This window comes from Pezoporus wallicus, unplaced genomic scaffold, assembly GCF_028554395.1.
Source record: "Pezoporus wallicus isolate ANWC-B61680 ecotype Strahan unplaced genomic scaffold, APGP_CSIRO_Pwel_v1 contig_8341, whole genome shotgun sequence".
Taxonomy (NCBI): domain Eukaryota; kingdom Metazoa; phylum Chordata; class Aves; order Psittaciformes; family Psittacidae; genus Pezoporus; species Pezoporus wallicus.
The window spans coordinates 2,972,299-2,998,225 of record NW_026638083.1 but is presented as its reverse complement, the minus strand read 5'-3'; the positions used below and the strand labels follow the sequence as shown (position 1 = coordinate 2,998,225).

At 53.0% G+C, this 25,927-nt stretch overlaps 1 protein-coding gene across 7 annotated transcripts in view; it reads right to left on the bottom strand.

Annotated features, from left to right (window-relative positions):
- Window positions 1–25,904, bottom strand: part of VAV2 (vav guanine nucleotide exchange factor 2) — a 103,754-nt gene extending 77,850 nt beyond the window's left edge. For 2 of the 7 annotated variants that reach the window (XM_057409168.1, XM_057409169.1), the window contains exons 1-2: window positions 25,430–25,902; window positions 952–1,068 (exon numbers count right to left, since the gene is read on the bottom strand). In XM_057409168.1, the coding sequence (XP_057265151.1) occupies window positions 952–1,068; window positions 25,430–25,633 (321 nt within the window). In that variant the 5' untranslated portion in view covers window positions 25,634–25,902. Of the gene's footprint in view, window positions 1–951; window positions 1,069–25,429 lie in introns of all 7 variants that reach the window. The other 5 variants (XM_057409172.1, XM_057409171.1, XM_057409174.1 and 2 more) reach the window with 4 other exon arrangements.
- Window positions 25,905–25,927: the final 23 nt, after the last annotated feature.

Sequence of the window (25,927 nt, the reverse complement as noted above, 5' to 3'; positions counted from 1 at the left end):
GCCCCTACAATTGCACATTCCAGATAATGGTCCAGAAATAAATTAGGCAATAAATATCAAACAATATATCCCCATCAGCAGTGCAATTCTACTCTCTGGATAATCAGAAGAGAAGATGCCTTCCAGCAGTTTATGCCTGGTAGCTGGAAATAGGTAAAACAATAGAGCTTTAATAAATCTTTTAACACTTTTTCCATTGAAGAATATAGCGACTGCCCTGTGTAATGGCTTCTCTGAGCGCAGTACCCATCAGAGTAACAGCACAGCTCCGATGCTGTTGGTGTCAAAAGCTGGGCTATGGACAAGCAGCCACTTGTCAAAATCAGGAAGGATTTTCCCCCCTTTCAGCTGGGTCTGGTTCAGCTCTTGGTGCCAACCAGCCCTTACAGCAAACACAAACCCTGCTCTCTCCTCTCCCACGCAGGTGACAACGGCACAGACGTGGTTCAACCCCAGGCTGGGATGATGCTTAACACTGGTTTGACAGCAGCATCCCCACGGGGAGCTCGCAGGCAAGGAGGTGGTGTGGCTCTGCCCCAGTCACCCAGCGGGGCAGCAGGAGCTGGGAAAAGGACCTGGTGTTCCAACCCCACAGCAGCAGCAGCCCCCAGGGCTACCACCTTCTCCAACAGCTCTTATGAACGCACAGATATTCTGATTCCCTCAAAAAAAGACATTTCTTCACATACTCTAGAGGTTTTTAGATTGCTTTGCAATCTACAGCAGAAAGCTTGAGGGCTTCATCTCCCTTCGCTAACCAAGAACGCAGCAGCACCATCCCCTACATAAGCAAATACTCGAAGCACAGGGAAACAGGTGCCCAGTGAATGGGTTAAGGGCACAGAAGCTGCTCAGAAACCCACAAAACATTCATATATTCATCCAAAGCCTGCAGCATAAGCCCAAAGAACCCCCGGTGCCAGAACCATTACCCCCAGGAGTCACCCTTACCTTTCCAAAATCCCGTACGTCGAAGAGGTCGAAGGGATCAAACAGATCACTGTTTCTTAACCCAAATTTGTCATGACACACTTTGAGGAAGGTTCGGATGTTCTTCAAGCAGAGAAACTGCAGGAAACAAAAGAAGAGAGGGGGAAAGGTGAGCAAGGCAGGCACACATCTTAACTGAGATTTACCGTGCCAAATTCACACGAGACAAGTTGTCAGGGACTCAGAAAGCCGCACTGAAGAGGCCGGCACTAGCTCATTTGTTGTCACTGGAGATGCCAGGCTCACGGTGCCTGCGAGCACTCCTGTGTCGTCAGCTGGGCACCAAACAAACCTCCTCTTGGAAAACAAGCGTCACAGAAGATAACACTGCAGAAGGGCTGGAAAACTCAAGCCAGGAGTTCCCCTTTCAAGGTCATAGACAAATATAAGTTACAGCTGATGTTGCACAGAAACCCAGTGTTGAACTTCTAACCATCTCCAGCATGATCCCATTTGCTTCCCTATAGAAGAGGCACATTACATCTCCTGCCCCAACTCAGGTCTCATTCCCAAGACCAGGGCAATCCCCAGGACTGTTTCCACAACACTTTGCTCATCTCTAATCTTCACCCATTTGAAGAGGCAGAAACCTCCCCCCTCAGGGGCCACACTCGGTTGTTCTGCTGGGTCAATGGGCAGAGCAACACCATGTTTCTCTGTCGAGAAAATCCTGTCTTTGACTAATGCAATAATTGGTCATTTGTTTGGGAGGATTTTGAAGTCTGGGCACTGCAGACAGTCTCGCTCCAGCAGTGACGCCTGCAAGGGGCTGGAGGAGAATAAAAACCCGCTTCATTTCTGCAGCTGCATCACCTTCATCAGGATGGACTGACTCTGCTGAGCAAGCCAATTTAAAGCACTTCTTTCTGCATCCTCGCACTATTCCACAAACCCCCTTCAATTTATTGCTGTGCTTTTAAATGACTCCTTTTTTTCAGCAAATTCCTCACAAATACATAATAAATATGTTAGAGTTCTAAGTAACTCAATCCATGCAAAGGGTGAATTCATCCCCTCATGATGAACAGGCACAAGACTCAAGCTGCCATTGGGTGGGTTTGATCCATGTGGTTTCATGGATCACACAGTGCTGTCTCTGCTCCTCAAGTTGTCATCAAACCAGCACCACACAAAAACACAGCTTGCAAACGTCAAATAACTTAACCAGGCTTAATTATTATTAACTTAATAATGTAAAATAGCTTAATTTTCTTTTAATTAAGAGAATCAAAGCAGAGTCTTTGGGACCACCAGATCTCCACAGACGTGACAGCAATGCAGCTCATCCTTATCGTTGTGTTTGGGATTATATGTGAGGTTTGTGGCGATGGATTAGCAAAACCACCTCATTAACAGCAGGCTCATCCACCTACGCAAAGAAAGAATCTTTCACTCTTCTCACCCATGCCAGCCCCCTCTACACAGAGCCGTGGAGCGACAGCACAGGACGGCTTGCACAGGGTGTTCCCATCACAACAAGAGCCTTCCCATAGACAAGCAAGTGCCAGAAACAGAAATTGAAACCAGTTCTGGTTTTCTAGGGCATTCCTCCACCTCGCATAAACACTGCAGTAAACATCATCTGTCGAGACTGAGCGGCTAGTTTGGAATCGCTTTACAGCCTCGCACCAATACGGGTTATTTCATAGCTTCATCTTTTGGTCTCTGCAAGAATTCACACCCTGGGCTTGCAGCAGGGGCGTTTTCTGTGGCGCTGCAGCCTCATTGATTCCCATTTCTAGCACATGTTTATTTTAAACACTTTTAAGCCTCTAGTTTCGAAAGTTAATGACACGGGTTATAGCCACAGTTACACACAGCAAGACACTGCACCCTTCGCAGTGATGCCCAGTCTCTGCAGCATTCCCTGCCCACCTCCCACTCACTCCATGAGGGCTGAAGGGCTCGGGAGGAAAGAGGTTCACAGTGGTCGCATTGAGCCAAGAGGAAGGCCCCCACTGGTGTGGGAGCCTGAACCCTCTGCACTGTGTGTTTGTGGATCAAACGCTGCACAGAGCTCACCCCGCCTCTGTCCTGAATGATGGCAGAGATCCTACAGCCAAGCAAGCAAACACCTTATTTGCAGCGGGAGCCCCAGCTCCAGCATGGCCAAGCGCAGGCAGGGGACAAGCACCAATGCAGAAGCCACTGATCTATTCACAGAGTTGCTGAAAAGGCCTAATGTAAACCACAATAAACCAAGGCAGCAGCACCATGGTCCTGCTCCACCAGCAGGGAGCTGGCAGCAGAGCCAGGCCACCACATTGCCCACAGGAAAAGCCACCACGTGATGATGGCCACAGGTCGGGTTTTAGCTCCACTTCTCATGCACAACAAGTCAGGGTGGGTACGACCCACATGTGCGTGTCTGTGGCACAGTTTGCTCCTGGGCTATTTCTTTCTTGCCCATCTGCAAATACCTCCATGTGGTTTTGCTCACAGGTGTCTCAAGGTTGGTTTGCTGGTGATGGAAGGTCATGAATTGTTAACTGTGGTACTCAATGGCCCCATGTTAAAATTAGCTACAATTGAAAATAAGCTGTGCAGAGGCCATTTCATTTACCAGTCAATCACACCTCTGGACAAGCAAACACTCCACAGGAGAAAGGGAGAGAGGGAAATCAATGTTCTCCATGGGCCTCATTCACCACCTGCCAGGCTCAAAATCAATAGTGTCATTTATATGCTCCAAACAAGACCTGAGCACTACAATCTCCTTCGGTGCAAGGGCCAGTGGGAGCCCAAGCACCGCACACCCCAAGTTCCACCATCGCCCTCCTCTGCACCCAAAACAACCCCAGTATCAACCAGTCATCACTTCTGGGACAGACACCATCACCAACCGGGATGCTCAGCTCTGGATACAGACCCCAGAGAGCACAGCATCTTCCGCAGCCATCAGCATCCCTCACTGCACACCGGACAGGCTCTGAAAGCAGCCATGGCACAAGTCCTTGGCATAGGCTGAGCTCCCCAGGCACTGCAATGTGCATCCAAGGTGCGGTGGAGAGGGAATTCCTAAAGCCAGAGCAAAGAGGTGAAGGGGGCAGGGATGGGACTGTACCACAGGCAGCAAGAAACTCATCCACTAAAACAAAGCACCTTGAAGCATGCTGATAGATGAGAGGAACCTGTGGTCAGTTCTGCCCTGAGCCTCTGAGGGTTATGAGAAGCCAACACTACAGAGGCAGCAGCCACAGCCCCACTCCTGCAGCCGGCAGAAGGGCCCCGGCACCTGCGCTCGATGAGTTTCAGAACAGCTTTGCTTGTTTTTAAACACCATGTAACACCATCAGGTGAATGAACCTGCCCTGCCCTGCCAAGGGCACACACCTTCCTGCTCCCGGCAGGGCTGTTCGCTCGAGGGAGATGGCAAAGAGGTGGAGAAGAAGGTGGTAAATGCAGTAGCATTTGCTCAGCAACCAAACTGCCGGAGGTGGGATCTGGAGGATGCTAATGTGAGCATCTGAGCAGCCCCTGGTCCCTGCAATTGGGATGGCACAAGGGAGAGAGGTGCGAGGTTTGGGAGTCTCCAAGAGACATACAATAATGTGAGAAAATGTAGGAAAAAGAAAGACATCATCAAAACACAGAACCCCAGACTGGTTTGGGCTGAAGGGACCTTAAAGCTGCTCCAACCCCTGCCACAGGAGCAGCTTGCTCCAAGCCCCTGTGTCCAACCTGGCCTTGAACACTGCCAGGGATGGGGCAGCCACAGCTTCTCTGGGAGCCTGAGGATGGGGCAGGCAGAGCATCCTGGATCACCCAGCGGCTTGCAGCTTTTCAGAAAGGCCTTTTTGGGGAGGCAGCGTTGGCCTGAGCTGCGAGGGACCGCACACAATAGCCCTGGGTGGCACTGAGCCCCGTGCTGAACCGCAGCCAAAGCCATGGGCTTGGAATGGGTCCTGCTGCATGTGAGGAATGCCGCAGCGCTGCCCGCCCCAACAGCCCACTGCCAATGACGAAAGGGACTTTCTTTAGTGCTTCCTGACCGTGATGTCAGATTTCCTCTTATCTCGCTGCTGGCATGGCCCGAAAGCACCAGGCGCAAAGTAAGTCCCAGCCGGGAGCTGCGAACATCTGCTTATCACAGCTTCTGCAGCGGGGAAGGGAGGGTCTCATTGAGAAAACCCATCATCTGCACCAGTCAATGGGAAACGGTGCAAACCTCTCAGAAAGCCAAAGGGTGCTTCCCCACGCCACGTCAAGCTTCCCTGAGCTACCCTGACGCTGCAAAGGGGCATCAAAACTCCCTTTGTTTGCCCCTAAGTCAAGAGCAGATGAAAAGTCCAAGAGCACCCAAATACGCAGCAGGAACCACAGGGCTGCACCGACATAACTGCATTTAAAACCATGCAGATCATGACCTTTATCCAATCTCTCCAATGGCTCTGCCCAGCCTCGCTCGCCTCCACATCAGGGTGTTACCAGGAGAGGTCTGGGAGCAGTAATACGAGTCAAAAGCACAAGCGGAGCTTTTACCCCCTCCACCAGCAGCACCACATCTTGCGTGGCTTTGTTCCTCCTCATGTTTCGCCCCATTGTCCCCGTGCAGAGGAGCAGACGCAGAAATGATATAGAACATGTCCACAGAAACTCTGCCTTCCCCTTCACATTTAGATTCAAGTCGCAGCTCATCCATTAGTTTAGATGGACAGATTAAATTTCAGGGGTTTGGACAGCAGATTTATCTATTGAGAAGCAGAGACTGAAATTATTTCTCAAACAATTTAGTGCTATTACTTCCCCCCATTTCAAAGACATTCCCACTGCAGAGAGCTCATGGGCTGGGTGAATTCCACTTGGTGAGATGGATTAATGAGCCTGAAATGCTGATGAGCACTGACCTCCCCACAGCTTTTCCATCGCCTCATACGCGCCTACAAGCAAGGATTAGCCTTTGGAGAGTACCTGAGGGAGAGCAACCATTTATTTCAGCACATGCCCATAGCTCCTCACTGGAAGGACTGAGGCAAAGCAAACCTGCAGCGAGCAAAGGTACTTCCCTGCAAGAAGCATCAGCAGAGCTCAAAGGAGCTGCAAAGCCCCCACATAAGCTCACCAGGAGATTCTACCCTGCTCAACAGAGGCACAACACTGAGTCAGGCAGCATCCTTGATCCCCATCATCACTCTCACAGGGCTCGAGCAGACACAGAACTCCCAGGTACCTTACAGGAACTTCACTCTCTCAAAGCAAAGGGGTCTCTCAGATAACAATATTAAGCTCACGAACTGGAAGCCAGAACATACACGGAATTATAAACACAATTCAAACCCGAGGGACTTTGAATTTCACAGGTTACTCTGAAGTGAGAAGGCTCAGCCCCAGAACAGCTCTCGGCAGTGCTCAAGTCAGAGTGGGCACAAACATTAACCAGAGCTCCTGGACTTCACACAAGACAGGATGCGTTGGAACAAGGCGAGGACCAGAGGCGAGCACCCCCGAGGTGTCAGACATGAGGACGACGTGGGAAGGGCAAGAGAGAGGGCACAGGCTCAGATGATTAAATCCAGTCAGTCACAGGCGCAGAGGCAGTTCAGTGGCACACAGGAGCACATCCTGAAGCTGCACAGGACTCAGATGTTCCCTGAGCCTTCTCTGCTTGCAGGAGGACCCTGTGCTGGGGGAGCAGCAGCAGCATCCCCAGGGCTGCTGCAGTAATGCACAGCGCAAGCCCAGCACTGCAGGAACATGTCCTGTTTTATCTTAGGAAAGCCTTGCTGACCCCCCAGCTTCCCCCGAGGATGGCCAGGCTCATTTCCTCCATTCCATACACTCCTCTGGCAAAAGAAGGAGGAGAGAAAAGAAATGACAGCAGAGCCCAGGCGCTCACGTCCTCTGGGGCAAACTCCCAACAGCAGTGATGACATTCCCAAAGCTTAAAACCCCTGCTGAGCCCTCCCGGGCAGCACAGCACAGGAGGTCCATTAGGGCTTGTTAACGTCCATCTGTCCGTCCATCCAAGGGTCACCCCATGGTGCATGGGGGCTTTAAATGAGCGGAAGGAAGCTGCAGTTTCCTAAAGCAAATGAGGAGCTGCAGCCCAGAGCAGCACTTCCCTCCTTTGTGGAGCCCTCCCATGTCTGCAGGGCTCTGTGAGGCATCAAGGGAAGTGCTCTCACTGCCTTGGAGCGCTTTATCAGAGATTCTCAGATGGGGTCTGAAAGTCTCTGCTCCCACACCAAAGGTCTGGGCAGCCCAGAATGCAGCAGGTCCAACGGGTTCAGCACCGCAGGTCTGAGGTTTGTGTCACCGAAATCCTCACCCCTGAGGATTCCACTCTAGGAAACCCTCATCAAGTTCCCTGCATCGCACCAGGCTGCTGACCCAGCTTCAGAGAGTTATCGCTTAGGATGTCCCAGACAAAGATACCTGCAGAGCCATTCCCAGGAGTAATGAAAGTGCCTGCTCCTCCAGACACCATAAGCATCAAGACCGAGGGAAGCAAACGCAGAGCAGCAGTTGTTTCTGCAGGTCCTGGCCTGCACCAGCACCACGTGGCTGCCAGGACAGGGATAGCAGGGCAGGAGCAGAGGCTGTTTGCAGCCTAAGCTATGGGGAAAACCACCAGGTACCGCCACAGCTTTGGAGGAGTAACCAAGCTGGACCTTCTGAGGGTCATCAGCACCACAGGCAGGCACAGCAAAGGGGTTTCTTTGGGACTTTCCCACAGAGTCAGGGTTAGAGCCTCTGATCTGGGCTGCCTCTGCGATACACAGACCAAATCCAGGCTCGGCTTTGGTAAGCAACAAGGTCTGAGACTGCACAAAGCATGGGAACTGCTCAATCTGCCCACGTTCGGCACCCTGAATGGAGAGTCCCTTCCACATTCATCAAATCCAGACTTTTCCTCCTCTCTCTGGAAGAGCAGCAGCTCCGGCAGGAGAGCTCGGCTGAGAAAAGGGAGGGAGGAGAAAGAAAAAAGCCAGGTCTTGGCTTTTACTACGGGTGTGAAGTCCTAAACTCCTGTTTGCTCACCAGGGCTCACACTTAGCTCATGAAACACAGCTACAGGTGAAAGATGGGATATGTAAAAAAGGGATTATGATTACAGCTGATCAAGAAACGAGACACCTTCCCACACACTGAGTTCCCAGCAAAGAACACGCGAAACATTTGGGGCAAGCCAAAGCATTAAGACGGGACTCGATGTGAACCATGACAATCAAATTGTAACACAGAATTCAGCTGCTGTTAAAGAAAATGAGTAACTCTGTAACCGTGTCCGGTGTTACACTGCAATGACACGCTCACAGGAGCTTTCAAGCACTCCTTGTTCTCCTGCTCCTCAGGCTGGCGCAGGCAATGGGACCGCGATGAGCATCTCACAGGACAGTGATGAGAACAGCCACGGTGTCTGCGGGATGGGGGGAAAGCAGCAGGTCAGGAATCAAGCCTTGTCACGTCAAGTATTGGCCCAGAGCCGGGGGAGCTCCAGGCCTGCAAGGCCGGGCTAGTTCCAGAAACTCACAGAGCCTATTTCTGCCTCTTCAAAACCAGGCTGCCCTGTATAAAGCCTGGAGAGCAGCTCTGAGACTTCGGAGGGAATCACAGGGTGGGATCTGCGGGAGGTGCCTGCAGTAGCTGAATCCAATGTCACTTGTGTAAAACTGCCCAAACAGAGGCAAACAACGGCCAAACATGTAAGTTCAATTCCTTTGTATCAGTTTTATAGGAGTCCCATAGGAGCCCAGCTTTAAATACCCACTGATGTCTCCAGACCATCCCAGAGATGACTGTGCCGCAGGCGGCCGCCGTTCAAGGCGCATCCTCATTCCAGGGCATGCACCAGCCTCACTGCAGGCACCATGAGCTTTTCTGTTTTAAAACATCCCAAGAAATCTTATTGCAACAGCTCTGCCATCACATCAATTGCATGTCATCTCCCAGCATCCCAAAGACTTCTCTGGCAAAAGCTTCTATGGATGCTACTGCATTATTCATCCAGCAATTTTTCTACATAGTCATGATTTTGGGTGACCTGCTTCCAATTAGACGCACTTCACTTTCAGAAAGCCTCAGAAATTACAGCTATTGTTGGAAAATGTGCTATTTTCCTCACTTCAGGAAGCGCCAGGTCACCTGCCAGGAAGCAGAATTGCTGAACCAAGGAACCTCCTGACATATTCATCCCACTGCACGGAAGCAGCACCAAGGGAAAGCACCACTGCAAAGCAAAAACCCAGCCATGGAAAACCTTGTAACCCTGCGTTTGCTGTGGCTGTCACCTTTTAAACTGGCCATGGGGGAGATAATGGCCTAGAATAATTGCACAAGCCTCTTGTTCTGAGATTCGCAGTCTTGTGCCCAGACACATCTGGAGGTGATAGTTCAGCTTCCAGATCAGTGCTGAAGGACCCAAAGCTGTAGCTGCTGCTGGCACCAGAAGATGGAGGTGGTCTGCTCATGGTTGCTGACACACACTGACACCATCACCCCGTCCTGGGCTGCTGCCCAAGGTGCCATCTACTCGCAAAGCTTTGCTGCAAATCAGGCCAGTGCCTGACAAGGGGTTCAGTGAAAAATGGTTCCAAAATGTCACTGCAGGGGCTGGGGTGGCACTATGAGGAGCAGCGAGCAAACACTCCGAAAACCCTGCTAACGGCACCAGGTAATGATGCTGAAAGATTCCCCCCAGCTTCTTCCTGAAGAGCTAATTAAAACCAGAACACTACTTTTCACATCACAGATAACCAGTGCAGACCTGCATATAAGATCAAGCTGCATTTTGCAACATTAAGCCCACAAAGTGCTTTTAACAGGTCTCTGGATGCTCCTCAGCCTCACGCCAGCACGCTGGGGCTCTGTGCAGATACCAGCTCCTCGCTGCACGGATGGGGTGGTCTTGGAGCAGCTCAGAGCCTTCTTCACCTCCAATTGCAACAGGGTCACGGGATGCTTCTGGGCCACCCCTGCATTGCTCCTCCATGCACAAGCTCCCACCATGGAAAGAGCAGGCCGGTGGAAAGAGGTAGGAAAGGCAGACCCACACCACAAACCCCTTTACGCAAAGGAACGCTCTCACAGATCACAGGACCTACCAGCCAGCGTATGGAGGCTCCTCGTGCAGGGATAGAGAACAGACCCTGGGTCGCTCAGAGCTTCTTCCCCTCCTCGGTTTTAAATAATGACTGTTTTGTTGCATTTCAGTGTTGGGAAGAACCAAGGCTGTGAACAGACACTGTGAGCTGCAGAACAGCGAGGGCTTTTGTTTTCTCTCATCCTTCAATTGAGGCCCATCAAGATTTCTAGCTCCACATTTCTTCTGCAGAAAACGAAGCTGGAACACAGGGGCAAAAGCAGGAGCAGGAGTAGCACTGTCTGCGAGGTGACAGCCTACCATGAGGGATTGTAACACGTGTGCAATGCACAGGAAACTGCTCAAGCAAGAGTTACAAGTGATGGACTCACAGCTGTGTGCTCAGAACTTCCCAGGCATCAGAAGCCCCCCCAAGTCCTCAGCTGGCTTCAGAGTCAGTCCCAAAAATCCCACTTGGTGTCCTCATACCAGCTCCAAGTCCATTTCTGTGTATCAGGAGCATGGACACGAACACAGACATGAACACACATTTTTCTTACTACCTAAAGCGCTCGCGCTGCCTCCTGTGATTTGCATTCAGGGTATCGGTTCCTCTGCCTTTCCACACTGCAAGGAAATTAATTAACTGAACAGTAACTGTAAGTATCACAAAGCTTGGGAGGCCAAGACAGGAAACCTGAAGGTTACCCATCTCATTTAATGTATGAGAGAGATAAAAGTCAGAATGAACTTCGATCAGGGGAAGGATGGGCAGGCCATTGGCATTCCTGTAATGTTGTTCTGTTAGTTGGGGGTTTTAATATTACAGCCTATATTTTATATTTACGATATCAATTAAGCATTTTTCTCCACCCTGTGATTCCACAGTTTATCCCTGTTTACACTCACTCAAGAGAGAAAACCCATCAGGAATGTCTCGCTGTAGACAACAAGAAAAGCCCATTATCTCCAGGAGGTGACTTTGCCTCTCTCCGTCCCTGCAATAACACGGCCCTGGTCAAACACAGGTATTTTCCTTGGACTTGCATCTTCCTTGCAAAAGAACATGGCGATGTATTTACAAGCCAGACAGGAACAGTTCCACCAGCCAGTGTGCAGGAGCAAAGCTTACTCTCCTAATTGGAGTATCTAAAATAAACTCTGTGTAATTGCCTTTGCAGAGCAGGGAGCTTTCGGGAAGGTTGTGTTGCTTTTGCTGTGCTGGTCTAATTAATTTGGTACAAGTTGAGCATGGAGATAAGGCCCCAGGGACCTTAGGGCTGGGCTGGACCACTAATGCTGTGCTTCAGCAGGAGGGGTTTGGAGGGGCCGGGAAGCAGCATTCAACTCCTTCCTGGGCTCAGCTACATCTCCCCTCCCAAAGCCGCCCGCTCCACTTTAGTGGGCTGAAAATGATGTGGACATGAAAGGACAACACTCAGAGCTTCTAACGCAGAGGATCAATACATGCAAATAGGCAGCAGCCCTAAAAACGCTCACTGACCCGCACACTAAAGTTACTTTATTGACATCGTTAAGGCAGTGTCAACGCGCAGCTAAACACAGGCTCTTCATTTCCCCGTTTTTGGCAACAACCCTGTCCTAAGTGCCACCCAACTGAAGGTAATTTTTACTTAATGATCTTTCTTCTGCTTTGAATTGATCCTCCTCTCAGCAACTGCCTTCAACAACGCATACTCAGGGTAAGACGGATGGAGAATATTTAAGCACAGAATTAAGGTGCAAGAACGAGCCCAGAGGTTTTTCTCAGGCCAGCACACTCAGTTCTGTGCAGCCCAAAGTAGAAGTTATTAAAAACATTTGTTTAGAAGCCAGCGTGACACTTTTTAAATGTCATACAGCAAATATAAAGACAGGTCTGGCTCCTGTAAAAGCGGCTGTGGCACATATCAGGCTGAGCTGTTAGGAATAAATTGCTCCTCTGCATAATGCAATCAAGACTGTACAAAGAAGGAAAAGAAAAGGCTACACAGTATTTTACAGGGCCATAAACACCAAGGGAAATAAAACATCTCTCTCTAAGGTGTAGCTTTCAATGCAAAAAGCTCTTACTCACAACAGTGCTTCCTCAGGCTCCACAGAGGAAAGGCTTCCAGCTGCGGCGTGCCTCTTGGGGAAGGAGCATAAATAATATTGCATGTAAAGTCATCACGACCCATCACTTCTGGTTGCATTCAAGAAACAGACTGAGACGTTTTCTGGACCATGCTCCACCACAGCGAGCGCTCCCTGGCCTGGCCTCGAGGAGGGACAGACATCCGTCTGACGGACATCTGGCACGGGGCTCGCATCCCAGCGGGATGAGAAAGCCAAGGCAGCGCGCAGCCTCCCTTCCTGTCCGACGAGTAACAAAGCCCGTCCACCTTGCTTTTGTAACTTGACTCAAACCCACGTGCAGACCACCCCACATCAGCCCGTGGCAGCTCCCCCCAGACATTCACACGCTCAGACCCCAAATCACTGCGTAAAACAGCCCATGTGCTACCAGCTCAGGACAGACCCAGACCCCACACAGAGCTGACCCCTTGGGGTGCCTGGCCCTGGGCACCCAGGGATGCACGCACACACACACACACACACACACACACTCCTGTCCACTGCTAAAGGAGATTCCTACAGAACCAGGTCTGGAAGCAGCCCACAGCACACACAGACCCACAGCAGCAGCAGAGCTGTCTCTTTGTTTAACGGTTGCCTTAACCCCAGGGCTGTGTTGGCAGCGCCTCAGTCCCACATGTGAGATTCTCATTATCCTTTTTTAAGCCACCATAGAAAAGTTCTGCAAAAGTTCTCTCCCAAAGAACAGCAGAAACGATGATGCCAAAACACCGGCAGGGAGCTCGGAGCCGCAACAGGGACACGGACCCAGTGGCACGTCAGCTCCATCAGCCCTCATCACCCTGGCTTGTCCCAGAGTGAGGATGTCCAAGAGCCCAGGAGGGCCAATGGGAAATGGAGATGGATCTTCAGCCTCATGGACACTGAAAACGTTAAACCCCAAAGAAAGGAGCCAGAAGGCATTTGGCTCCCTGCAGGGGCTGCGGGTGGGATGGCCGAACGTGCCAAATGGCGTTCGTTCCATTTGAGTAAGGCACCCAGTGGGTGGAAGGAGGAGAAGCTCCACAGTTATTCTTCAGCACTCAACCACATGACAAAGCCTGACTGCTAACGTGACAAAGACAAAACCAAGCAGTTATTAAGTTACCCTGAGCGCAGAGACAAGTTAAATACCCCTTTTTGTCTCTGGTTTCCTCCTGAGCTCTGTCAGGAGGAGCCGCTCCTGCTCCACACAGCTCCTGACAGTCCTGCTGGGGGGAATAACGGGTTCCTATGGAGTGATAACGCTACCTGATGCCTTGTCTTTATCACACAGGATCTTCACACCATGGCACTGTTATTAGAAAGTAGTCTCCCAAAAAACTCCAAATCATAGGAAAAAACCACTCGGAAAAGGGATTTGAGCAGTTCCTCCTTCCACGTGTGCACAAGAGCACTGCTCACTGAAAAAGGACTTGGATTCGCCTCCCCAGGATCAGAACAGGCAAAACCTGGTGGCTACACGGGAGAGATTAAGTCCTTCGCCCTGCTCCGGCTCAGGAGGTTTAACCCATGAACACGGCCTCCTCCTCGGCCAGCTCTTCCCTGCCCCATGGAATTACAAGGCTGCTTTACACCTCCTGAAGTTTTCCTCTCACTCCGTTTATTTACATCCAGTTGAAACAGACATTTAACACTGCTGAGCATCATTCTCCTCCATGCATTAAAAGATAATACTATTGACTGAGTCAGCCTTCGCTGGTGGAGCCCAACGCTGAATGTGGGTTGTGTTTAGTTTTACTTTTGCATCACTGTACAAGGAGGCAGGCTCAGGATACCACCACCCGCTCCTCAGGAATCCTCCTGCTTTATAAATTTTAAAACTTGGGTATTTTAAATTCGCTTTCAAGTCTATGAGGCATCAGAGAACGCTTCAATCATGGGTTTGTGCATCTCCCACACTCCTGAAAGCAACGGCTTCCACGCCTGCTCCTCTGACTGCCCGCAAGGAAAAATCAGATTCTCACATCACAGGATGCCAGGAGCTGGCTCTTCCAGAAAAACACCAGAGAAGCGTCACAGAAACACTTCCCTGCACTGCTGCTCCCTGCTGCAGGCTCCAAGCTGCAGGCGAGGCACCTGCCTGGGGCACAGCGGAGTCCCGATCCCGGGAATGACAAGCAATGGAAGGGAACCAGTGCGGGCGGATGCACCCCAGCACAGAGCTGCAGCCCCTGACGAACACAGCAAGAGCTGGGTTACAACACAAACACCTTCATCAACAACCCAGACGTGCTGCAGGCACCTGGCTGAGATGGCACTGACTGAAGCGTCACAGCCAGTGTGGGTACCACATCGCCATTGGGCTCACAGGGACCCCTCACTGGAGGCTCTTGCCCTCCCTACTTCAGCCTGAGACGAAAGCCAAATCATGGCCTGCACAGAAGTGGCAGCCTGAAAAACCATGGCCAAGCCACCCCATAAGAGCCCACCATGGGGAGCTGGCTTGGCTCTGGGTCCTGCACCTGGAGCATCCCCCATCCAGGAAAGCAGAGCTATTTCCAGCACATAGTAAATAATCAGCCCCACAGCAAGCCCAGCTCCACCCAGGCAGTAGGACTCATCTGGCAGGGCGAACCATGCCAGAGAAACATTCAAAGAGAACCCAAAGCGGGCAGGGGGACTCTTGGCTTTGGGTGAAGGCTGAAACAATAAAACAAAGGACGCTCGAGTCTTAAATGTCCATCAGAGTCCCATATCCCGGCACCATCCTTCCCCGCTGCAAAGGAACAGATTTTGCCCACGCTGCCAGAATCACCAGGAACTATGAAAATGCAATGAGGCTCCATCCTGCATCAGTTAACTCATTTATTCTTCCATAGAGCCGGTCTCCACCCCAGCAGCTGTATGCTAATTCCTCAGCGCTGCTTTATTATCGCTCGGAACAGATGTTTGAGCCACTCCAAAACCCAGAGGTTACAAACCCCATTAACCTGGTGCGGGAGGCGCTCAGCACCGTGGGAGCACCGGCTCTGCCCTCCTGCAGCCGGAGAAGCTGCTCCTCCAGCGCGGCACCACCAGCAACTGGGGATGGGACCTGGGGAACCGACACACTGGTAATAGACAAAAGTACCCCCAGCCACCACAGGACAAAGCTGGAGAGTCCAAGGGTGGGATGCGATTTACAGGCTTGCTCCAAAAGCTCAGGGAAATCAGCTCCTTTCAAAACCTCAGGCACAAATGCGGATGCTATAACCTCTTCTCCCTGGTTTTGAGGGGGTTCTGTCTCTGCTGGGGTGCGTGTGCAAACACACACAAGACAAACCCGACTGCGAGAGGTTTAGCATTCCCTGTGGAGTGGGTTTCTCCAGTGCAGCCCAGTGTGGCTCCTGGAGTAATTAACGCCAGAATCTATTTATGAGCTTTGCATAAATTGTTCTTTTCTGAAGGAAAGCTGTTCAACACGTTGGCAAATATAATTAAGAGGGAAGGGGGGGCTGACAAAAATCTGGAATTAAATCTCTAATTAGAAAGAGCTTTTTGTGACAACCTGGCTAAAACCCCCCTCTCGAGCAGATACTGTACCTTCATTAAAGCTTTTTCATTATCTCCCCTGAGATAACAGAGCCATCAATACAGTGGAAGTTTACCTCTAACCTTCATCGCTCCTAAGAAAAACAAGTGTGGAGGCATCCCTCCACATGGGTAAAGCCTGGGGACATGCAACTGTGACGCACCAAGGCTGTAACACCTTTGGGAAAGGGATGAGCAAAACCTCTGCGTGGCCGTGGCTGCCTCATCGGGTCTGCATCGCTGCTCCTCACCTCCCAGGCATGGGTCATGGTGCAAGGAACAGGTTTTGCTGTCAATAGCTCAGGATATTTGATCAAGTTTGCCATATCTCAGACCCAGTCCTTGCTCCACCAGCACAAACATCCCACCCCTGCCACTGGAGAAAGCAAAAGTGAACTGATGCATGAGAACAGGTTAAAGCTAGAGAATAAACCGCCATGTTGGAGAACTTCCAGCACTTGGAGACCAAACCCAGCACCCAGCCCGCACCACTGTGACATGAATGTGCAGAGGGCAGGATCCCATCCAGCCAGACCCCAGATCTATTTATTCCTAAGGTATTTTAGAAGGCCCATAAGAAAATCTGGTTTCACATATAACTCCCTGCACTCAAGTAACGCGTTCTCCTGCATCTCAGCTGGTTCCGCAAGCAGAACATGACCGCCGCTGCGAGGTGCTGGGTGACATGGGACAGGGATGCAGGGGGCAGGAGGCGCAGGGACACCTCCCTGGGAACATCAGCAAACCCCAGTGCAACACCCGCACTGCTCCTCCTGCAGCTTCGCACAGGAAAGCCCACCCATGCAAAGGAGCCCAGTGCCAACAGGCTGCGTCCTCTCCTCCGGGGCTCACCCTGGAAGATCCCGCACGTGAGAAAGTGCTTCCCAGGAACACAAAGGCTCTCGATGCACTCACACGTCTGCCCCAGCGCTGCACACATTTCCTGTCCTGGGGACAGGCCATTCAGCCTGGGATTTCCAGTCTTTAACTCCCTCCAGCTCTTCAAAACACACCATTTTACTTACACATACCTCCCATTGCACACATGCATCTGTACCTCCCACTCTTGCTGTTCTGCCACAGACATGAGCCCAACCTCTCGGTGGCAGGGCTCTGCTTTAAGGAAAACCTGTATCCCCGCAGGAACCTCGATGCTCCCAGCTCAGCTGTGAGCATTCCAAATGCCTGAAAAACCCAAAGGAGCCAAACAGCCTCTCCTAGAAAGCAGAATCAGTTTACACAGACATCTCCCTCAGAGCAGCCCAAGGACGCATCCTCAGCAAGGACACGCTGATGGGTCTCGAGCCAGACGCTGCCACAGGGCTTTCCCCTGGGAATGGTGGAGCTCATCCCATTCACAGCTCTCGTGCTGCACCGGCTCCATTGCAGAGCACAGGACGCAGCGCTCCCGGGATGCTCCCGGCTCAGGCGGACGCGGGTTTTCCACGCAGCCCAGCACTTCTGTCATGCCCCCGAGTTCAGCGGCTCTCACAGACAGCTCTGTGTTCGCAGCAGTAAACACAAATCACTCCTCCCACTCCTCCCCTTCTTGATCCACAACCCTCCTCTGTTCCCTCCTCAGCCCCTTTCCAATACCAGATGTTCCATTTAGCTCTAAAGCACTATAAAACACAACAAAAGATATGAACGCTACAAAAGAGCCAATTTACTCCTCCCCTCCATCAGTTTTAAAGTGTATGCTTGAAGAGAAAGAGCAAGTTTCCTTTATGGGCACCTTCCAACCTCCCCATCTGTCAAACCCAACCCCTGTGGGCAGAGCTGTGGCTCCAGTGCAGGCAGCAGCCAGCAGCTGCCCCAGATGGAGCTGGGCAGGGCCCAGAGCTCATTGCAAGCAGGGGATGCACGCCCCAGAGGGCAAATCCCTCCCACGTTCAACCCTGCTCTCATCACATCCAAGGGCAGCATCTCCCTGCACCAAACCAGGCTCACCCCATCAGCACAGCCTGGGACAGAGCACGGAGCCGAGGCTGCTCCTGACCAGGGTGCACAGGGCACCCACAAGATGGGAATGCTCCCCAGGTCCAGCAAGCCTGGCAAATCCAAGCCTGAGAAGCCAAGCAGCATCATGGCAAATGAAAGCGGATTTAGATCTGGGTCTCTACCACGGGCAACGCTGCGGAGTCTGCGACAGGGAGTTCACTGGATCGCACCAGCGAGGAGCCAAATGAGCAGAGCAAGTCAGGATATGACTCAGGCTGGTGTCTTTCCAAGGAGGCAAAGGAGGACCTTCCGGCTCCATCCCTGCTGTCCAGACGGGGCAGGCCCTCGGGTTACGAAACAAGAACAGACTTCACATCGCCTCCAGCTCCCCCAGCACCGGCGAGGGCAGGGCGGAAGCGAGACAATGGGCAGCAGCATCCTCCGCTGCAGCCCCCCACACCCCGGGTTACAACAGCCGGGTGACAACAACCGCTTCGGGACTTCAGAAGGAAAGGGCTCCTAAAAGGGGAGTTGCTCCAAAGCACGTTCTGCAGGAGCTGTCAGGCAGGCTGAGTTTGATGGCCAACAAACTGCTGCTCTCCAGTGACTTCTGCTGAGGAAAAGGGGGTTTTACAGAACAGGAGGGCTTTGAGCCTCCACACAGCTCAGCAGCCTGACCCATCTGCACCCGCATGTTTTCCAATCTCCTTCTACAGTGGAGTCCTTCTGGCTGTTACTAGAGCGAGAACGCCCTCTGACACCAGGAGAGGACTCAGATGATCCAATTACCTGTGATAGATGTGTCCCTGTGGAAACCTTTCAGGGCAGGGCATCTTAGCTGAGCCTTAGCATTAACATGGACTGGACTCAACAAGGCTGAGCTGCTCCAGAGCAGGATCCAGGTCAAATCCCCCCCAGGAGCAGCAGCACGACAGAACACCCGTGTCCTGGGAGCAGGCTCAGCAGGCACAAGGGCACTGATAAACTCGACGTGTAGGAGACCCAGGGAGAGGAGCTCGAGCAGCACAGCTCTGCCATGCACAGCCCCCTGCACCAGACAGGAGACCCCAGCCCTGCCTCACCACCAGCACGAGCATGGGGGGCGAGGGGTGGCTCACTGAGTTGTACCATGGATGGAGCCCAGCCCTGAGCTGCCATCAAAACAAACAGAAGCGGTGGGGAAAGACTCCGGTTTATCAGAAACAGAGCTTTTTCCAGGGTCCTTCGTGAAGGAGAGATACAACACTGGGAGAAGTGGCATCACTGACACTGAGCCTGAGGCTGCCAAATGCAGACTGTAATTAACAGCTGCCCTGAAGAAGGTTCTTCCCCTCCAAAAGGGGCATCGGAGGGCACAGCTTCGAACAAGCAGGACACATGATGGGGGTGGCCCTGGAACCCAGGAGGCTGCTGAGCGGTGACACGAGTCACCCCAGGATGGGCCACCCCGGGACGTGGCGAGAGCAGAGCCCTGGGGCTGATACCCCTGGATCAGAGCCCCGGGTCTAACACCGACAGCAGAGCTGGGGGTGACTCAGGGCAGGGACAGGACCAGTGCTCATGGAAGCAGCACTGTGAGCCCCCAGATCGGGGACTGCATGAACACCAGAGCAGGTCACCCTGAGGGGGCACCAGCAAGTCATGGGGTGGGATGGGAGACTCAAAAGCTATGCTGGCTGCTGGGAGAGCAGCCACAGGGACCCTTTTAGGATCTCAGAGAGTCCAAGGGATCCAGCTGATGTCAAGGGCAGTGTGAGGGAGGGGAGAAAGGGAAAGAAGAACAAAAAGCTGCTGTGGAAGGGGATCCACGCTTTGAAAATCAGAGAATCTTCACATCCAGAGGTGCTGCCAAGCTCACTGAACCCCACCTGAACCAATGGGACCCTGGGGCTCCCAGCCCAGCCTCTGCTGCTGGGATACGTGCGAGTAGGGGCCACTAAACACGGACTTAGGGGGAGTCAAGGGGAGAAGGCACAAAGCTGCAGGAGGAGGTTTGTCTCTTTAAGGGGGGGCAAGGAAGCCAATCAAAACATTTGCCCTCAGGTCAGTTCGGAGCAACTTTCTTGGGCCAAACCCAGGTCCCTTCTGGCTCCACGTGAGCTGGAGAGCAAAAAGCCCATGGGTGATGGGCAGCGGTGAGGTGGGGATACTCAACACCCCCCCCCCATGTAACCACAGCCCCAGCTCACATCCTGCCTCATCCAGCCTCAATTCCTGCAGCCCCAATTCCTCACCCAACACAGGGATGGCCAGCAGGAAGGAGGGACAAGCTGAGCATTGCTTACAGCTCATCAGCATGCTGCTGAGATAGAAGGCAGCTTCCAAGACTGGTCCCAACTTGAAAAGCTACCAAATTGCCTGGTTTTTTGGCTTTGTGCTTTAAAGGCACCTATTCATCCGAGTGTTCCTGCTAGGTTTTTAATGCAGGTATTTAGTGCCCATCAATCATTCCAGGGGGAAAGAAAAAAGTTTTCACTGCTTTTCATGTTTCTTGGCAGAGCCAGCAGGATCCATCCGACACCTTCCGCCTTCTCCTGCCCAACAGAACTCATAGGAGCTGCAGGTTCAGTTAGAACTTGCAGCTTGGCCAAACAGCTAAAAAGAGGGTACTGCCTCCAGCTCACACCAGGTTTTAGGGTGCTCTTTGACACGCAGGAGGCAGGAAGGGGGCTGGGAAGAAAGCCTGCAACCAGCTCCTATTTGCAAGGGCCTCACAAGACAGAGCACCTTTTTTCCCTTTGTAAAGCTCAGCACATCCAAACGGGAAGTCACTGAGACACAGTAAACAGGGATATGTAATGAGGCCATTTTTTATAGCCTGTTTTGGAACAGAACCCAATTTCAAGAGGCAGAGAGTAAATAAAAAGCCAGAGAACCTGAGCAGGGTAAATGAGAGAGTAGCTACACAGACCCTGCTCAAACAACCCACTACCCCGAGAAGACAATCATATTTAGCTGCTATCATGACATATGGAAGTAATTACAAGCATTGTGGCTATAAAGCCTTTAAGTGGCATGTCAGAAATCCCAAAGCCTTGTGAACAATTACGGATACCATATAGGCCAACGTGCCTTCATCTCCCCCACAGCTGAGGGAAGCAGTTGCCACAAGCCACCCTGTTGTGACAGCAAATGAATCCTGGAATTTCAGACTGGTTTGGGTTGGACGAGACCTTAAACCTCACCCAGTTATAGCCCCCTGCCACACGCAAGGACACCTTCCACTAGAGCAGGCTGCTCCAAGCCCCATCCAACCTGGCCTTGAACGCTGCCAGGGATGGGGCATGGTGATAAGCACCTTCATCACTGATAAACAGGACTTTGGTATCAAATTATTGCCATTCTCCAGACCTTTCTCCAGGCTCCCCGCACAGCTCAGCCTGGCGCAGGTGGGACACCCATCAATCCCAGGCAGCCAGTTGTCTGTGTGGCTCCTTAATAAGAGCAGAACAGAGCAGTGGGCAGCCAAGTCATCACACCAATTACATCTGCTGCGTCTCAGCAGTCTCGAGAGCCCCAGTAGAACCTCCAGGCGCTGCAGACCGAGATGGATTATCTCTAGGGAGATGTCAATACGCTTCAAAATAAGAATCCTTAATGAGCTGCCCATTACTGCTAACTCAGAGTCTGCACACACAGATACACACATTACATACACGACTGCTTCATTTCAAGTATCCAGAAGATTCTGAAGCAGGAAAAAAATGAAGACATTTAGCAGTGCCCAGCCTGACTTTAAAAGAAGGGTGAATGCGACATGTTATCAACAGCAGTCTTCATATTAAATCCTGTGATCAAGCCCTAGAAAGGTGCAGCTGCTTCGCTATAGAGAACAATTGCCACTTGTCCCATTATAGAATCACAGAATCCCAGCCTGGTTTGGGTTAAGGGACCTTAAAGCTCATCCTGCTCCAATCCCTGCCACGGGCAGGGACCCCTTCCACTGGAGCAGCTTGCTCCAAGCCCCTGTGTCCAACCTGGCCTTGAGCACTGCCAGGGATGGGGCAGCCACAGCTTCTCTGGGCACCCTGTGCCAGCGCCTCAGCACCCTCACAGGGAAGAGCTTCTATGTAAGGAGGAATGTCAGTGTCGTGGCAGGTAACACCACAACAGTGTGCCCAGGCAGCCAGGACAGGGGCAATGGGAGGATGGGGCATAGAGGCTCCCATCTTCAGAGGTGATTCCTCTTCAGAGGTGAGCCCCACCTGCAAAGGTGTCCAGCACCCACAAGGTGTCTGCTCAAGCAGGAAGCCCCCATCTCAGGGTTGCACTTCCCTGCACGCATCAGATTCACAAATGATCAATTTTATCCAAGGCAAATGCAAAAGAAGCTGAAAAATAACAACAATCCCCAGAGCAAAACTCACACACCAAGCATCAACCTCACCCACACCCGCAGGGCTCTACTGCACTTACTTTTTATGCCTCATCATGCTGAAACACCAGTGAGGAGTCACTTGATTTGTATCTGACCATAGAGTTAACAACATTACAACTGCAACCTCATTATCGATGAAAACCCAAAGCTGGGAGATCTCCATCTTATAACTGGAGCTTGGGATGCCAGAGCGGCTGCCCCACAGCGCTGGGGGTTAGGGCTAGATACTGGGGAGCAGGGAGGGAAGCGGGATTCTGGAGGCGGCTCCGCACAGAGCTGAGGAGAAATCCTGCACAGGGGACACAGCTTGAACTGCACCCCCAAGCTCTGACCACAGAACAGACACAAGGATCAATCAGTACTGAGGGCAAATGCACTCATCCACCCCTCCAGAGACAGCCCCTCCAGCCAAAGCAATCAGCAGAAATGGAGTTCTTCTCCAGGCCCGTTGCAGGGCACGTGAGGCCAGAAGAGAAGCGAGCTTTAGGACCTTCTTCCCGGTTATTTTGTTAGTGTCTGTGGAGGTTCGGTACCTTTGGGTCACCCCATCCTCACCCTGCCAGGCTCCACCGAGCACCAGACTCGGTGCTTTGGAACTGAGCAGGAAAGCAATGCAAACTGGAAACTGCAACCCACGGAGGTGATTTTACTCCTTTACTTGTTTGTTTAAGCACAAATAAACCACTGCTGTGTGGCCAGCCCGGCCCTTCCACCAGCCTGGGCTCCCTGCGGAACGGGCACGGGAAGACTTTAGGAGGACGGGACAAGGGTTCAGCTCTCCACAGCACAGAGCACACATCCTGCAGCCTCACCCATGGCAGGAGCAGGACCCAGTGCTCCAGCTCCCTTCCGCTCACCTTCCTCACACCTTCCCCGGCTGCAAGAACAAAGCAGCACGGAAGGGGATTAAAACCACACAAACACGCACACCTCAGTGTCTGGATCTTACAGCATTTCTTTGCAGAGATGTGATTTCACCGCTGGCCTTTGAAACGATGCTCACCTCAGGCAAAAGTCTGTTTCTCATTACACACCTGCACAACCCCATTTAATTCACTGAGAAAGGTGGATGACAGAATATTGCTGGGTGTTGCAAGGCGAGCACAAGTGTCTTGCCCCCTGGCATTTTGACTGATTACTAAAACCCCGGTAATCTCTGCAGCAAGGCAGAGCTGTGAGCAGCCCAACCAGATAGAATGTGCCTTTATCACCAAACACAACCTCAGAAGTTTCCAGGCGCATTCTGTCTCCTGCATCCCTTCTGAACACATCACAGCTGCGTGACAAAGATGGGTTCCTACACTCTTCTGCTGGAATTTGGCCTGGAGAGACCAAACCATTCACAGGCCCTTCCCCACAGCTCCCAGGCTGCCAGTGCAGCAGAGGCACCAAGGTGAAGAGCAGCAAGATGCCTCCTGTCTTTAGCTACCCCAGGGGAGAAGCCAGATTCCCAAATCCAGGAATAGCCAGAGAAACACCAAACACATCAGAGCAAGCAAAACGACTCAAATCTAGACTGACTTGGGTCCCATCCCAGCTGAGGACAAGCACCCATAACATACCAGACAACGGCTCTGCACATCCCCAGGGCTCAGCTTCCTTCAGATTGTGCTGGTCTGTTCTGACCTCTGACCACCAGGTCCTGACCATCGACCCCTGAACACTCCTAAAGCTGGGAGCACCCAGGTGGGGTGAGCAGAAAGTGATTTCATTAAGGGCAGCTGGGCTGCAAACAGCTCCAACAAGCATCACCTGCCTAGGCAAGGGTAGCAGGAGCCTCTGCTCCAAGCCACCCCTGGGATCTTCCCTAGATCACAGGCACCATGTTTCAACCCCTTCTGCATTCCCCACAGGGAAATACCGAACCAAAATTAGGTTTGTAGGATCACAGTATTTCCTTACAACTAAAAAAAGCAGCGCAGTGCCATTCCCAGCACGTTCTAGGAACGCCCCAGTCCCCTACACCTCCAGCTCCAGCACAACAGTTTATATTTGGAAGCATCACTCTGTACGGAAGACAGCTTGATCAGTTTATAGCCTGGAAAGCCAAGAGGAAATCTCAGGGCATTGTTCCACCCGGGGAAGAGCCTCTGGGGCTGTGTTGTTATTTACTCTGCACCAGCAGCTTTCACGGGCTGGGTTCTCCATGGGGCTGAGGCTTCGCACCCTGGCGCCATGCAGGATCGGGGTCTTTGGCTCACGAGCAGCCCCATCCCCACGTTCAGAATCCCAAAGCACAGCCCCACGTCCCAGTCCCCAGGACTGCGTGTCCTGGCCTGCAGCAGCTCCCAGCACCCAGGGTCACGTCTGGCTGCACGAGGAGGCCCAACCTGCACAACACCATCACCCTGGAACACAACTCCAGGAGGAGGGAGAGGCGCTTGCCGGGGAGGCAGGGGCTGCCACAGCGCAGCTCCAGAGCTCGTGTTCACCTTATGCATTATTCATCTCCCAGTGCTTTAATAAAGTTAAAGGGAGTCTCGCATGCCCTTGCTACCAGGAAATTTCCCTTCGCTTTTACCAATAACGCCTGTGGCTGCTCAAAACCAAAAGCCAGCAGCTGACATCCACTCATCACATCAGGGGCCGCGGGCAGGGGGACACAGCACCCCACTGCAGTTGTTTCTGATTTTCACTTCCCGATTCCCATGCAAATGCCGCGCCGCTCGTCTTGCAAAACCAAGAGCCGAGCACCTAAACCCCGACCGCCCCGACATGGGCTTCATTTCTGTTTTCTCCCGTTTGCTCAGGCCTGCTCCCACCGAAACACCAGGACCTGGGAACACCTCCAGGGAGGGAGCCCCGAAGCTTCCAAGGGCTGGAAGCCGTGTGCGGTGCAGGGAGCGGGGCCCGAGCCGCTGACCCGGGGCCGGGCTCACCGGTTACCCCACGGCACATGTGGCACGGGAGCTCCGGCCCGCGGGGACAGGACGGGACCAAGACCGGCACCGCGTGGCCGGGCTGGGGACAGGGCTGCAGAGCACCCCCGTTAGCGGGGTTTTGGGGGGGGGCTTGGCTTTATTTTCTTTCTCTGTCGTGGTGTAGATTTTTTGCTTATTTTGCTTTTAATCTTCCCGGCCAAAGTCCTGTCCTCGAGGCAACGCCGCGCGCTCCTCCAGCACCCCAAAGCACAACTGCTGCTTCGTTAACCCGCCCCGGAGCCATCCCCATCATCTCCTCCTCTTCGCCCTATTATCTGCTTTTGTTCCGCGATGACTGCGCACAGAACGGGGATGTTTCCCTCTGTCCCGGGGGGTGGGGGGGGGGGGTCCCCCGCCCCGGTTCCCACCGCGCTGCCCTCCCCGCTCCCGGCACGACCAGGGGCAACCCTGGGGTGCAACGGGGGCCCGGAGCAGCCGGCGTCCCGCGCACCCCCAGAACCCGCTCCCATTCCCCGTCTCACCAAGTTCTGCAAAGAGCAACACCTCGCCCGGGGCAGGGCGCGCTCTGGCCCCGCACCCTCCTACCTGGGACATCTGGGGCCTGAAGTTGATGTCCTTGAGGTCGATGGAGCCGGGGGAGAGGTTGTGCAGCAGCTGGCAGAGCAGGACCCCGTCCCGCAGCGCCTGCGCCAGGTCGAACACCACGGCCGATGGCCAGACCACCCGGTGGTTGGGGGGCAAAACTTTGCAGTCGATCAGCCAGCGGCCGCACTGCCGCCACTCCTCCATGGCCGCCGCCGTGCTCGCGCTCCGGCCTTCCTCCTCCTCCTCCTCCTCCTCCTGCGGCCGCCGCTCAGGGGCAGCGGGCGGCTGCTCTGCTCCGCGGCACCGCGCTACCGCCCCGCTCCATCGCCGCCCGCCGCCCGAGGAAGCATCGCTCCGCGCCGGGGCTCTGCGGAGGAGGAGGAGGAGGAGGAGGAGGAAGAGGAGGAGGAGGAGGAAGAGGGGCGGCGCGGAGTTTTCCGGCCGAGGGCAGCCCCTGCCCCCGCCGCGGCCCCTCCGCCCCCCGGCTCTACGCGCGCC